At 40.6% G+C, this 13606-nt stretch overlaps 1 protein-coding gene across 1 annotated transcript; it reads right to left on the bottom strand.

Moving 5' to 3' along the window:
* Positions 1 to 11657: 11657 nt before the first annotated feature.
* Positions 11658 to 12964, bottom strand: LOC140004754 (uncharacterized). The gene is made up of 2 exons (XM_072044898.1): positions 11781 to 12964; positions 11658 to 11727 (listed from the first exon to the last, which is right to left on the bottom strand). The coding sequence occupies exons 1-2, from the start codon at positions 12962 to 12964 to the stop codon at positions 11658 to 11660; spliced, it is 1254 nt and encodes a 417-aa protein (XP_071900999.1).
* Between the last annotated feature and the right edge of the window lie 642 nt (positions 12965 to 13606).

Here is a 13606-nt window from a genome sequence, read left to right as displayed (position 1 = left end):
GGTTTTCTTATAGTTGGATTTGGAGCTTCTAATTAGCTTTGATTGAAGGGTTCTGTGGCCTAATTGGATGTGTTTTATTGTTTATGAGTTGCATGTATGATTGTGGTTAAATTGTTATGAGAATGGGTTTTTGGATTGTAGGGTGAAAATGTAGAATTTAAGGGGAAATGCTGTCCGTTTATTTTCTTGTATTGTGAGTGAGTTAAAATGGTTTTAGAAATGTGTGTTGGGTCAAGTGGGACGTATTTCATTGAAAATTTCATTGGTTCTTTCAAAAGGTGGTCAAGGGCTAAGTTTCTATTTGAATTTGTATACTTTCGTTTCGCAAATACCATGTCCATTTTTCCATTTTAAAACATGATACCTCTTTGGTTTAAAACTTCAAATGTTTACTTACTCTTTACCAAAATAAAGAAGAGTGGTTTAGGGTTTTCTTGGGTATTTTGTCCTCTTTGCACATGATTTTCATCGGACCTTTGTGATATAATATCTACATGAATATATATTGATTTTGAGCCACATAAGCGATTCCGAAAACAATATATTTCTTAGCCTATCTTGTTGGATTCCGATTTATCTTTGGTCCAAGTGTTTTCCGCCGGAAAGTTTATAACCCTTTTAGTTTCGTTTACATTTGGTTTGTTAAACCCTTAGTTATTTCCATCTTCTGGTTCAAATGCCTCTTTTCACTTTAAAGGCATCCTTATACGTTTACTCGTAATTAGTCGGGTTTCTTCGATTACACTTAATTGTTTTGCTAGATGAACTGTAATATTTTCTCTCGTTTAATCTTAGGTGTCGTCGGTGACTGAGGGTAATAGCCGGAGGGATATTGTGGACATTGTTTTGCATAAATAGCTGAGTGTTCCTTGTTTGTTATATTTTCCTTGACTTCATGGCTCGTTGTTATTGTTTGATAATGTATTAAGTGCTTTCAATGATTGCCAAAACGAGTTTTCTAGGCGAGTGTGTACTTTATCGCACTCGACCTAAATGAATGTGAAATTTTCAATGATTCAATGATTGAAACGTTACGTGTGCATGAATGTAAGCCTTTTGGCTGAACTGGGCCCTGCCTTTCGTTACCGATCGACTCGAGCCAGAAGCGGACTCAGTTGGGCGATATGGTGAACTTGGGTGAATGTTTGGTATACTCGAGTATTATCTTGAAGTCTGGTGGAGCCTGGCCAATGTCCGGGAAGGGGGTGAACGAAATGAACGAACGAATGTCAATGCAAATGAGGGGTTTTACTTATCAAAATGTATTTTCAAATGATTGGAGGAATATGGGAATGAAAGGAGAACGAATGAATGGCTCCCTGTGAGCACGTATCCTTTTATTGATTGTGTTTATCATTTTATATCGTAAATGTATCTTGCATTATCGGTTATGTGTGGTGAATGCATTGGACTTATTGTTGGCCTATGTGTTCGGAACCTCAATGAGCTTTTAACTCACCCCTTTAGTTTTGTTTTCCTTAACACGGGAAGGCGCGCAAGGACGAGAGCTCGGTATAGACTAGCTTGGTCTAGCTCTTTGATTTTTGTAATGGTTCTCGCCCTAGTGCGTGGCACGGGTTGGATGTATGAAGATTGAGAACCTTTATATATTTGATGGTTGTACTCTCTTTTGAGATAGCAATGTATATAATTTTTGCTTTAAGTTTTGGATCGTTGTTATGTTATTCTGGTGGGTTTATTCTGGTTTTGATTGAGGGCTGAAGTAAACGACTGAATCCCAGCGAGAGCTGGGCAGGCGGTCCGCCAACCCCTCTGGTCCGCCTTAGGGGAAGGTGGGGCTGTCATAGTTGGTATCAGAGCCTGTTTCGCGTGGTCTCTGCGCGGAGTGAGCCTGGACTAAGTGGTGAATAAGTATGAAGGACTAAGTGTTCGTTCAAGTATAAGCCATGAATTGTGAATGCTATAGGCTTTAAATTTTCTTATGGTATCTGAGGATTATAGATAGGTACGTCAGGGAGGAATTTCGATTGTAGATAGTTTACTCTTGGGACTGGCCAGCTCGAGATGTGAATTGTTTTATTTCGGATTCTCGTGCCCGAGTACTCTAGGGTTGAGGCGATGCTAAGTATGTGAGATTTGTATTTTGGGAACATGAACAGGCCTTGTTCAACTGGAACGAGTACAAGAGGTCAACAGATGTCTAGTTTGGATAGCAAATGACGTGAGAGACCGGACGGGATTATCTGAACTGAGATTGGGACGACTTCACCCTTTCCTCTTGATTCGCCCGTATATTGTTACTACATGACGTTAATATGTGTGTTTGTGTACATGGTTATCTGTCCAACTTGATATGTATTTGTGTATTTGATTATTTGTCTCCTTGATATGGCGTTTATGTGTGTATATGTTTATTTGTGTATTTGGTACGTTTGGTTTGTTATTTTAATCACTTTACTCTGTTTATTTATTAAATCACCTATTGGAAAAGAAAAGAAAGAGAGAGGAAAAAATATATATATGGACGGGAGACGTAGTCGTGGACATGGTCGTGGCCGTAGGAGTAAGCAGGCCCAAAAGCCAAGAGAAGAAAGGGAAACGACAACTGCACGAGAGCAAGGACCGAGGGTTGAAACCGGGGACCAAATGGCGACGGCAATTCAACAAATGACAAACATTGTAGCGAGATTGGTGGACCAACAAGGTCAAATACCTGCGAATCAACCCCAGAACCCTGAAATAGGAGAAGATCGGGCTCTAGAAAGGTTTCAGAAGTTTAATCCTCCGAAATTCCTTGGAGGGTCTGATCCGGATATGGCCGAACAATGGTTAGAGGCCATGGTTAATATTTTCACAGCCTTAAACTACACTGAGCAAAGACAAGTGAACTTTGCGTGGTTCCAATTTGAAGGACCGGCCCAAGCATGGTGGAACGTGATTAAAGTGAAGTAGGAAAGAGAACAAACCGTATGGACATGGGGAAACTTTATAAAAGAGTTTAACGAGAAATACCTCCTACCTTTAGTCCAAGAGAGGAGAGAAGACGAATTTATTGGACTACGCCAGGGAACCTTAAATGTGGCTGAATATGAAACGAAATTCACCAAACTATCCAAGTTTGCTTCCGAATTAGTGGCCACGGAACCGAGAAGAGTGAAACGGTTTATACAGGGATTGAATTTGGAAATTCAAGAAGCTCTAGCGGCGGTTCAAGTGAATACATTTACAGAAGCCCTTGAGAAATCCCAACGAATCGAGAATGCAAAGGCACGGGTAAAAGCCTCCCAAATTCGGAAAAGAAATGCCGCTGGTAGTGTGGTTAAGGAACCGAGTGAATCGATAACACCCTCTAAAGTGCAGAAAGTGAACCCGTTAACCCGCCTACCATGGACATTAGGGGTGGTAGATGAAAGGTCTACAAAAGAAAGCCAAATCGGATATGGGGAGATTTCTCAAGAAAGCCAAAACATGGCTTCTCACTTAACTTGTGACTACTGTGGAAAGGCCAATCACACCGAGACCGATTGTTGGTGGAAAGGGCGGAAGTGTTTGATTTGCGGAAGTGGGGATCATCAAGTTAGCAACTGTCCGAGAAAACAGTCCCGTGAAGGTAGTACTCCGCAACTGGATGGAGCCAAATCGAAACAAGCGAACGAAAGAGGGAAACGAACAAGTGTACTGGCAAAAGCTTATGCGTTAGACAACCAAGCAATTCCGGACTCATCTGAGGCAAATGAAAGTAAAATTTCGAGGATGAAATTTCCTAAGGGGGAGAGAGTGCGAGAACCCTAAAACTTTCATATTTTCTCAACCTTTTGGTTTATTCTCATTTTCCCTTTTAAGTGAAATATGTTAACCATTTGTTTAAACAAAGGAAGGTTTTGTTGATACGTGTATTTGTGTGTGAGATATGTACATATGTGCATGTGTTGGAAGTACGGTTGAGCGCGGCAATCGAATTAGGAAAAGAGGAAAAATTTTGTGAAAAGACTGAAGGGCCAAATCTGGCTGCAAATCCGGCCATTTCTCGGCCGGATTGCTGGCCGGATTGTTGAGGGGTTTTGAAAAAAAATGGTTTTTGCTACTGCCCTGAATCCGGCCAGATTCTTGCAGGATTGCGACGTGTCACAGCCGGTCATCAGCTTTGACCGGCTGTTTCCTTCCTTCTTTTCCTACTTTTTGGCCAAAATATATTCATTTCCTCTTCTTATTCAGCCGTACACCATGAGAGAAAACCAAGGAAAGCTTTTCATTTTCTAACTTCTATTTCTATTTAAATCTTGAGTTTTAACCGTTGGATTTTCAAACTACCCCGTACAAGTGCTAGCTAAGGTGGGTTAAAGGTGCTAGTGAAGTTGTTTTTGGAGAGGAAGTTGTAAGTTCCTACCTTTCTTGAGTTGGGGTGAGTTGTTAAGAAAGTCCTCTTGTTGTTTCAATAATGATATCTTGATGCTTTGTAGTGATTGAATATGTCATTTTGCGGAAGGTTTCATGGGTTGAAGGAATTTATGGTGATTTTCTGATTTATTGGGTTTTTTTCTGATTTTATATGAAAGTCATGGATTGGTCTTGGATTGATGGATTGAAATGGTGTTAAATGGAACTTTTATGTGTTAATTGCGATCATTTGCGGAAAATTTACGCTTGTAGGGATAAATTCCGATTTTAGGGTTTTAATTTGAGGGTTATCTTATAGTTGGCTTTGGAGCTTCTAATTAGCTTTGATTAAAGGGTTTTGTGGCCTAATTGGATGTGTTTTATTATTTATGAGTTGTATGTATGATTGTGGTTAAATTGTTATGAGAATGGATTTTTGGATTGTAGGGTGAAAATGTAGAATTTAAGGGGAAATGCCGTCCGTTTATTTTCTTGTATTGTGAGTGAGTTAAAGTGGTTTTAGAAATGTGTGTTGGGTCAAGTGGGATGTATTTCATTGAAAATTTTATCGGTTCTTTCAAAAGGTGGTCGAGGGCTAAGTTTCTACTTGAACTTGTATACTTTCGTTTGGCAAATACCATGTCCGTTTTTCCATTTTAAAATATGATACCTCTTTGGTTTAAAACTCCAAATGTTTACTTACTCTTTACCAAAATAAAGAAGAGTGGTTTAGGGTTTTCTTGGGTATTTTGTCATCTTTGCACATGATTTTCATCGGACCTTTGTGATATAATATCTACATGAATATATATTGATTTTGAGCCACATAAACGATTCCGAAAACAATATATTTCTTAGCCTATCTTGTTGGATTCCGATTTGTCTTTGGTCCAAGTGTTTTCCACCGGAAAGTTTATAATCCTTTTAGTTTCGTTTACATTTGGTTTGTTAAACCCTTAGTTATTTCCATCTTCTGGTTCAAATGCCTCTTTTCACTTTTAAGGCATCCTTATACGTTTACTCGTAATTAGTCGGGTTTCTTCGATTACACTTAATTATTTTGCTAGATAAACTGTAATATTTTTTCTCGTTTAATCTTAGGTATCGTCAGTGACTAAGGGTAATAACCGGAGGGATATTTTGGACATTGTTTTGTGTAAATAGGTAAGTGTTCCTTATTTGTTATATTTTCCTTGACTTCATGGCTCGTTGTTATTGTTTGATAATGTGTTAAGTGCTTTCAATGATTGCCAAAACGAGTTTTCTAGGCAAGTGTGTATTTTATCGCACTCGACCTAAATGAATGTGAAATTTTCAATGATTCAATGATTGAAACGTTACGTGTGCATGAATGTAAGCATTTTGGCTGAACTAAGCCCTGCCCTTCGTTACCGATCGACTCGAGCCAGAAGCGGACTTGGTCGGGCGATATGGTGACCCTGGGTGAATGTTTGGTATACTCGAATATTACCTTGAAATCTGGTGGAGCCTAGCCAACGTCCAGGAAGGGGATGAACAAAATGAACAAACGAATGTCAATGCAAATGAGGGGTTTTACTTATCAAAATGTATTTTCAAATGATTGGAGGAATATGGGAATGAAAGGAGAACGAATGAATGAATGAACGAATGAATGGCTCCCTGTGAGCACGTATCCTTTTATTGATTGTGTTTATCATTTTATATCATAAATGTATCTTGCATTATCGGTTATGTGTGGTGAATGCATTGGACTTATTGTTGGCCTATGTGTTCGGAACCTCACTGAGCTTTTAACTCACCCCTTTAGTTTTGTTTTCCTTAACAGGGGAAGGTGCGCAAGGACGAGAGCTCGGTATAGACTAGCTTGGTCTATCTCTTTGATTTTTGTAATGGTTCTCGCCCTAGTGCGTGGTACGGGTTGGATGTATGATGTAAGGATCGAAAACAACCTAAGAGGGGGTGAATTAGGTTGTCTAAAAACAAGCCAAGATATGAGTCACCTTTTTCGAGCTTGCTTTCTTTTTCAAAAAGACCTCACTGAGAAGCAATTGATGGACTAGCACAAGTAATTTGTGAGTAAAACAGGTAAGCAATGTATATATATATGTAGCAAGACAGTAAATGAAGGGATGAAATTGCAAACCAAATTCCAAACTTGACTAAGTTTGAATATCACTTTATATATATCAAACTTCTTCAATATGATCAACTTTCAACCAATCTCTTGTGTACAAATGAAGGATCACTTCCTCCTTGCTTCAAGTCTCACTCGATCAAGTAAGGAAGTTTTACAATTGCACGGATAACCCTCACTAGGCTACACTATTGAAGAAATTGAATCACACTTGAAAAGCTAAATGGAGATTACACAACTAAGAGTACAAATCTTCTTTTTGGAGTATTCACACACTTGAATCACTCAAGATCAGATGTAGACTTAATGTGTAAAATTGCTTTTTAAGAGTTGACTAATCCCAATTTATAGGGGACCAAAAAATTCTTCAATTAATGCTGTCAACGGATAGAAGGCAGCTGGAAGGTCAACTAGCCGTTAATAGTGTCGGACGTCCGGTACTCTGATTTTCTGCGTCCGAACGAAGACAGTGGGTTCAAGATGATTTCTTGCAATTCTTAGGACGTCCGGTCCCTCCGTAGTATACGTCCGAAAGTAAACTTGCAGATCCTTCTTCATTTCTTTCGGACGTTCGATGCTCCAGTCTTTTGCGTCTGAAGCACAGTAACGTTTGTCGGACGTTCGATATAGAGGTATTGTGTGTCCGAACGAGGTCAGTGATCATAGATGTTTTGACACATTGCCTTCGGACATCCGAGTGTGAGTTCTTCATGCGTCTGAAGTTACTCAATGTTTGTCGGCCGTCCGATATGGTTCTTTTGTGCGTCCGGCTGTAATTTGTCAAACCTTGATTTTGGCTTCAAGTCTTTGATCTGGTTTTTGTTCCAAATCCTGAAATGAACTCTTCAAAGAATGTTAATAGCATCCAATTATTTTGTAATCATCAAAAGTTATGAATTGAGATATACAATCTTCCCCTTTTTGATGATGACAAAACATTGGATGGATAAAAAAGAATTCAACTCCCTCTCAACTCGACTCCCCCTTCCTTATAGATTCCATGATCAGAGTATTCGCAACTCCCCCTCACTTATACGATCCATATCCATTTTCTCCCCCTTTTTGTCATCATAAAGCAGCCATACCAATCAAATTTGTCAGCATTCAATAGACATTATCAATTTGACAAACCAGATCAATATATGAACATTATCAGCAAAGGATAAAGACATTCATTCTCAGCAAATGATAAAAGCATCCATTCATAGAAGGAAAAAAAAACATCAGTTAACAGAATAACATTAATTTTACAGACCAAAAGAGGATTATGATCCTCAATACATAGCATAGCAAAAGTTTTTCAATACAAAAGATGAACTATTGTCCTAATGATGAAATGCAAAGTCCTAGTAGTGCTTAGATGGTGATTTTCAATGATCCAGGCCTTCTCCTGGTTAGACGAAACTGCTCAGGATCCATTTGGTCTTCATCCGCAGTTTCATCATCATCATCTTCAGTTGTCTCCACAGTTACAGGAGCCTTGCCTTTATCTTTGGGTTGGGAGCTGGAAGCATGTGCCTCTGGAGTGGCTTCAGTACCAGGAATATGCTCTGTGGGTTGGGGTCTTGGCTCTTTTTGATGAGCACTTTCATTGAATTCAGGAATTGGAGGCACGAGGAGATTCTTTTTTTCAATGAAAATGGACTACTGGGCAGGAGACATGGTCATCATGAGACCATCTTCAATGAGCAAAACATGTTGTTTGAGGTATACATGGATGGTGAATGGAGAGATATACATGGACTGATCACGAGGAGTCCTAGGAGTGACAGGGGTGTACGCGATAAAAAGGTAATCTTACCCTTCTTTGATGATTGTTGAGGGATCTTAACGGTGAATTTAAAGGAAGTTGAAGAGACACTATTTGACCGAGTCGACCACCAGGCGTCATTTGTGATCAATGGATGCTTCCTGTGCGTGGGTATAGTCATCCGAGATCGCGTCTGCGTGCGAACTGAAGAATCCCATAGTTGAATAGCCTCGCCCAAAGTGTAAGTGTGAGTGATTTCTTTCAAGTTGTTGGGGATGTCTTGACAAAAGCCGAATTGTCTGCTAAACCTGCAAGGATTATATTTTTCAATAATGAAATTATTGTCCTTACGTAGAGTTAAATGGCAAGAGCGTTGACTAATGAAATAGCTCGTGAGTCTTGATGATAAGGATCCGTCATCGATCAAAGCCTTTTCTTCATTCTCAGTCCAGCACAATTTAGGGAGCATCAAAGGATTCACTTCTTTGAAAATTTCTGTGTCCCCTTAACTTGGTTGAGAGACCTCTATTTATAGTTGTAGCAAGAGGTGGAGGTTGAGATCATGTACACCACTCTACTTGCCTAGCAAGACGTACAGTCATATTAGGACTGTGCCAGTTAAATATTATCTCTCCATTAAAGAGATAAGTAATTTCTCGATTGGCCAGACTTGTGGGGACACGTGACGTGGCACCATTTTACTGGCCAGGCCATTGCAGTATATAAGAGATATACTTGGATTAAACAATTCTAAAAAAAATTTGAATTTTCAGCTCTGAGGCATAGCTCATATGTATGTTTTGACCTGAGCTTCATTCTCAAATAATATTTTGAGAAATTGTTTAGTAAAGTCATGGGGCTCTAAGCGTCTCAAACTTCTTGTAATAATTAAATGTTGCAAGTAAAGAAGAAAGAAAAAAAAAGGAAGCCGCAGGTACCTGATGACGGCTGACTCTGGCGTGCGGCAATTTGTTGATGCGGCTTAAGAGAAATAAAACTCGTTGAGAAGAAAGTATTCAAACGCTACCAATGGATGACAGTTGATGCTTGCGGCTCGGTGAAGATCTCAAGGGTCAGACGCTGTCAAGACAAACTAAAGCAAGTATGGGAACCGTCGATACAAGAAGGTATGAATGTGTGTGAACGAGAATTAGAGTGACTACCTTCAAAGCTATAGTGGAAGAAGCGACCAGATCCTTCAAACGGCTTGCAACATTGACAACGAAAATGTTGTCTCCGAATCTATTGTTGCACAGACTACAAGGGTAAGCCGCGGTTCCATGCAAAGTAGTAGAACAAGAAACACAAGCAGGGTGGTACCATAGCTTGGAGGAGTAGTGCGTACCTTAAAAATAATCCTAGCGTAGCTCGGCACGTTCTGACCAACTCCAAATTGGTTCTATTAGTTTAAGGGGCGGCAAGGCCAAGCAAACTAGCAAATTGTGAATGACGGCAGTAGCAAAAATAGGGGACGTAGCAGCGGCACCTCGTGACAACAATATTCGGGAATCAAAAGGGAAGAGAAATTTTTTTTGAGCAAGTTCACGGCTTTGGACTTGGGGGATTTATAGGACGAATCTCTACTACAAATCCGGGAGAAAGTTGAGTTCAAATACAACTAGCTTCCTGGTCCGCTTCAATCGTTTGAGGGATATCTTCAGGGGTCCTAGCAATTAAGTCGGCTGTATATTGGGAAGTGGATTCTACACTGGTTTCAGGGGGCTTGCTTCTAAAAAGGACCAGTTTATTTTCCCATGCGATATAGCTTCCATTCATGTTGGCCTTGGAAGGAATTCTTGTCGCAACCAACCCCTATACGCTGAGTAAGTTGTGTCGGCATGGAAACTTGCGAAGCGGTGGAGTTTATGATTGATCAAGGAGCAAGATATTTACCTCGTAATTAAAGTTGAAAGTTCTCTAGGCCAATTGAAAGGTTATTTGCATGCAAGGTGCTCACAAGACAGATGCTTGCGAGATGGAGTCCCACGTCAATCGCCTGTATGATTCTTATTCGGATATTGAAGGCTCTTGTGGGCAGCTCCTTACTTAAGTGGTCTATTTCAGAAGAGTTATTTCCGCAAAACTTCAGAACTCAAGGAGAGTTAACCTCTTCGATCCAAAGGATCCTTAAGGTGAGTTTGAAGTCAATTACAAGTCTAATGTGAGCCTGGCTTCGGGACTTTCCAGAATGGTCAGTCGAGAGTGAAGAAGGGTCTAATCTGAATCCGAATGGGTCTCTACTCCTGCTGAAATTCAATAAGCAAGCTTGGGATTGGTTCGTCCACACGTAGTTCCTGCCGTTCACATTTTAACCTCATGCGGGCCAGGAGTATCTATTTGTTTACCACCTTAGACTTGGTGAAGTGTTTCAGCAGTTTAACCACATGCTACACTATTGGTGGTTGCCATCCACAGTTTTAGCTCATGTGGGCCAGGAGCCTCTCGTGGTTTCGATTACGCATAGTACCTTTTTAGGTACTTGCCATTGATGGGGCCAACCCTTAATCCATCTTCAGCAACCAACTTGTATGAGCCATTTGTATATACTTCTCGAACGACATAGGGCCCATCCCACTTAAAATAAACTTTCTTTGACCGCCATGAGTGAGAATGATCGGTCTCCGAACGGCGAGTACTAAATCTCCAATCTGGAAAGAGCGTGGCCGGACATGTTTATTAAATGCTTTTGAAAGGCGGGCTTGATAACACTCAATCCGTTGCTGGGTTTCCAATCTCTTTTCGTCGAGTGCTTCTAACTCCTCAAGGCGAAGACGGACATTATCTTCTCCACTGAGCCCTTCTTGAATCGCAATTCTTAGCGAAGGTATTTGACACTCAAGTGGAAGAACAGCTTCAACACCATAAACAAGCGCGTATGGGGTCGCTCGCGTGGGAGTTCGAAAAGTAGTTCGATATGCCCAAAGTGCTTCTCCAATTCGAAGATGCCAATCCCTTCTTGATTTATTCACGACTTTCTTCAACAGATTACATAAGGTCTTGTTGAATGCTTCAGCGAGTCCATTTGCAGCAGCGTAGTACATGGACGAATTGTATTGTTTGAAATGAAACTTCTCGCAAAGTTTGTTCATTGCTACATTGCAAAAAGGCCTACCATTATCGGTAATGATATAACGCGGGACTCCATACCGATAGATGATGTGCAAGCGAATGAAATCCACTACATTCTCCTTTTTGACCTCGCTTAGAGGAATCGCTTCAGCCCATTTTGAAAAGTAATCCGTCGCCGCCAAAATAAAAACATGTCCGCCAGAAGACTTTGGAAGTGGTCCAACTATATCCAAACCCCAAGCATCGAATGGCCACGAATCCACAGTTGGGTGCAATGGTTCAGGGGGCTGATGGATGAAATTGCCATGAAATTGACATGCTTGACATCTTCTAGCAAAGTCAATGCAATCCTTTACCATTGTTGGCCAGTAGTATCCCATTCTTTTAATACGAAAGTGTAATTTCGGGCCAGACTGGTGAGCACCGCATATCCCAGAATGAGCCTCCTCCATTGCTTGCATGGCCTCATCTTCTCCAAGACATCGTAGAAGCACCCCATCGAATGACCTTCGGTAAAGCGTCCCTTTGTAGTAAATGAAACGTGGTGCTCGACGACGTATATCAATCCTTTTCTTAGGATCTTCTGGCAGCTTCCCATGATTAAGGTAATCAATGATGAGGTGACGCCAATCTTCCTTTTCGATCTCATGGACAAAAATATGATAAGTATTTTCTTCTTCACTATCATTACCTTCATCAAACATCGGAGGTATGACCCAATTTTGACATATTGAAATCTGATTTCGATGAGAAGGTAGAGTGATCATGGACGCCACCCATGCCAAAGAATCAGCTTGTTGGTTGAAATTTCTAGGGATATGTTCTATAGTGACATTACCTAAATATCCCATGAGTTGCCTTGCATACTTGTAATATGGGATCAATTCAGGTTTCTTGACATCATAAACACCAAGGAGTTGATTTACCACCAATTTTGAATCACCGTAGACTCTAAGATGCAACTGCTTCATGTCTACAGTCGTTTCAAGACCGAGAATCAACGCCTGATATTCAGCCACATTGTTGGAACACCGGCGTGTTAAAGTGAAAGAGTATGGCAATATGTCTGTTTCAGGAGTATAAAAGACAACTCCCGCACTAGCTCCATCACGGTGGGCAGCTCCATCGAAATACATTGACCACGGCAATTCGACCATAAACACTTCTTCATCGGGAAGTTCATCAGTCAACTCCCACTCGACAAGTAGGGGATGATCGGCTAAAAAGTCTATCAATATTTGTCCTTTGACAGCCTTTGCAGGTACGTAAATAATTTCAAATTGCTGAAACTGGAGGTACCATCTCGCGAGCCGATCAGACAGTACAGGTTTTGCCATCACATATTTAATGGGATTAGACTTAGATATGAGTCGAATAGTGTGTGCTTGAAAATAATGTTTTAATTTCTGAATGACAAATATAAGTGCCAAGCACAACTTCTCGATGGGTGAGTAATTCAACTCATTAGGTGTCATCATCCGACTCAAGTAATACAGCGCATGCTCCTTCCCTTCATCATTTTCTTGAGCAAGTAAGGCCCTAACCGACCGTTCTTGAGCGGAAATATAAAGAATCAATGGTTTTCCTGGGATGGGTGCAGCCAAAACTGGAGGACTCATGAGATACGTTTTGATGCTTGTAAAGGCATTTCTACACGATTCATCCCACTCGAAGGGCACCCCTTTCTTCATCAGTCGACTGAAGGGTTGGCATCGCTTTCTTCCCTTACCGATTCCTTTCTTTTTGCTTCTTTGTGAAGATAAAATTTGGCATCGGCAAAGTGAGTTTCGGCTTTCGTGAAAGGTTTGTCATCGGCAGTAGCTTTCTTAACAATACCGTCTCGACAATATTTGAAACATTGATGCAGAGTAGATGGTATAATTTCATTCTCGTGAATCCAGGGCCTTCCCAAAAGCATGTTATAAGAGGTTTTGGCTTCAATGATATGAAATAACGCACTTGAAGACAACTCACCAATGAGCAATTCAAGCCTTATGAGGCCAATTGCTCTTTACCCCCCTTGATTAAATCCTTGGATTAAGAGGCGGCTCTGGGAGAGTTCATCACTTGAGATTTCTAACTCTTTCATAGCACGTACGGACATGATATTGACAGCAGATCCCCCATCAATGAGTACCCGACTCATCTTTTGTTCTCGAACATATGCGCTAACAAACAAAGGTCGATTGTGGGTCTTGCACTCAACAGTTAAATCATCATCATCAAAAATGATGGTCGTTGCACAATCCACCGGTGGTTTATCATCGACTTTGAGTTTTTTCTCAAATTCAGTGCCAATTTGTGTGACTTGAGGATTTTCAGCTTTGACGACA

Source organism: Coffea arabica, chromosome 4c (genome assembly GCF_036785885.1).
Source record: "Coffea arabica cultivar ET-39 chromosome 4c, Coffea Arabica ET-39 HiFi, whole genome shotgun sequence".
In the NCBI taxonomy this organism is placed as follows: domain Eukaryota; kingdom Viridiplantae; phylum Streptophyta; class Magnoliopsida; order Gentianales; family Rubiaceae; genus Coffea; species Coffea arabica.
The sequence above is the reverse complement of the archived record's forward strand: the minus strand, read 5'-3'. Positions and strand labels throughout refer to the sequence as shown.

Excerpts from the sequence above, each read along its gene's own strand:
- LOC140004754 (XM_072044898.1), bottom strand. The coding sequence starts at position 12,964 with ATGAAGAAAGGGGTGCCCTTCGAGTGGGATGAATCGTGTAGAAATGCC. Across the intron at positions 11,728-11,780 it reads AAAGGGACGCTTTACCGAAG|CAATGGAGGAGGCTCATTCT; the intron begins GTCATTCGATGG and ends AGGCCATGCAAG.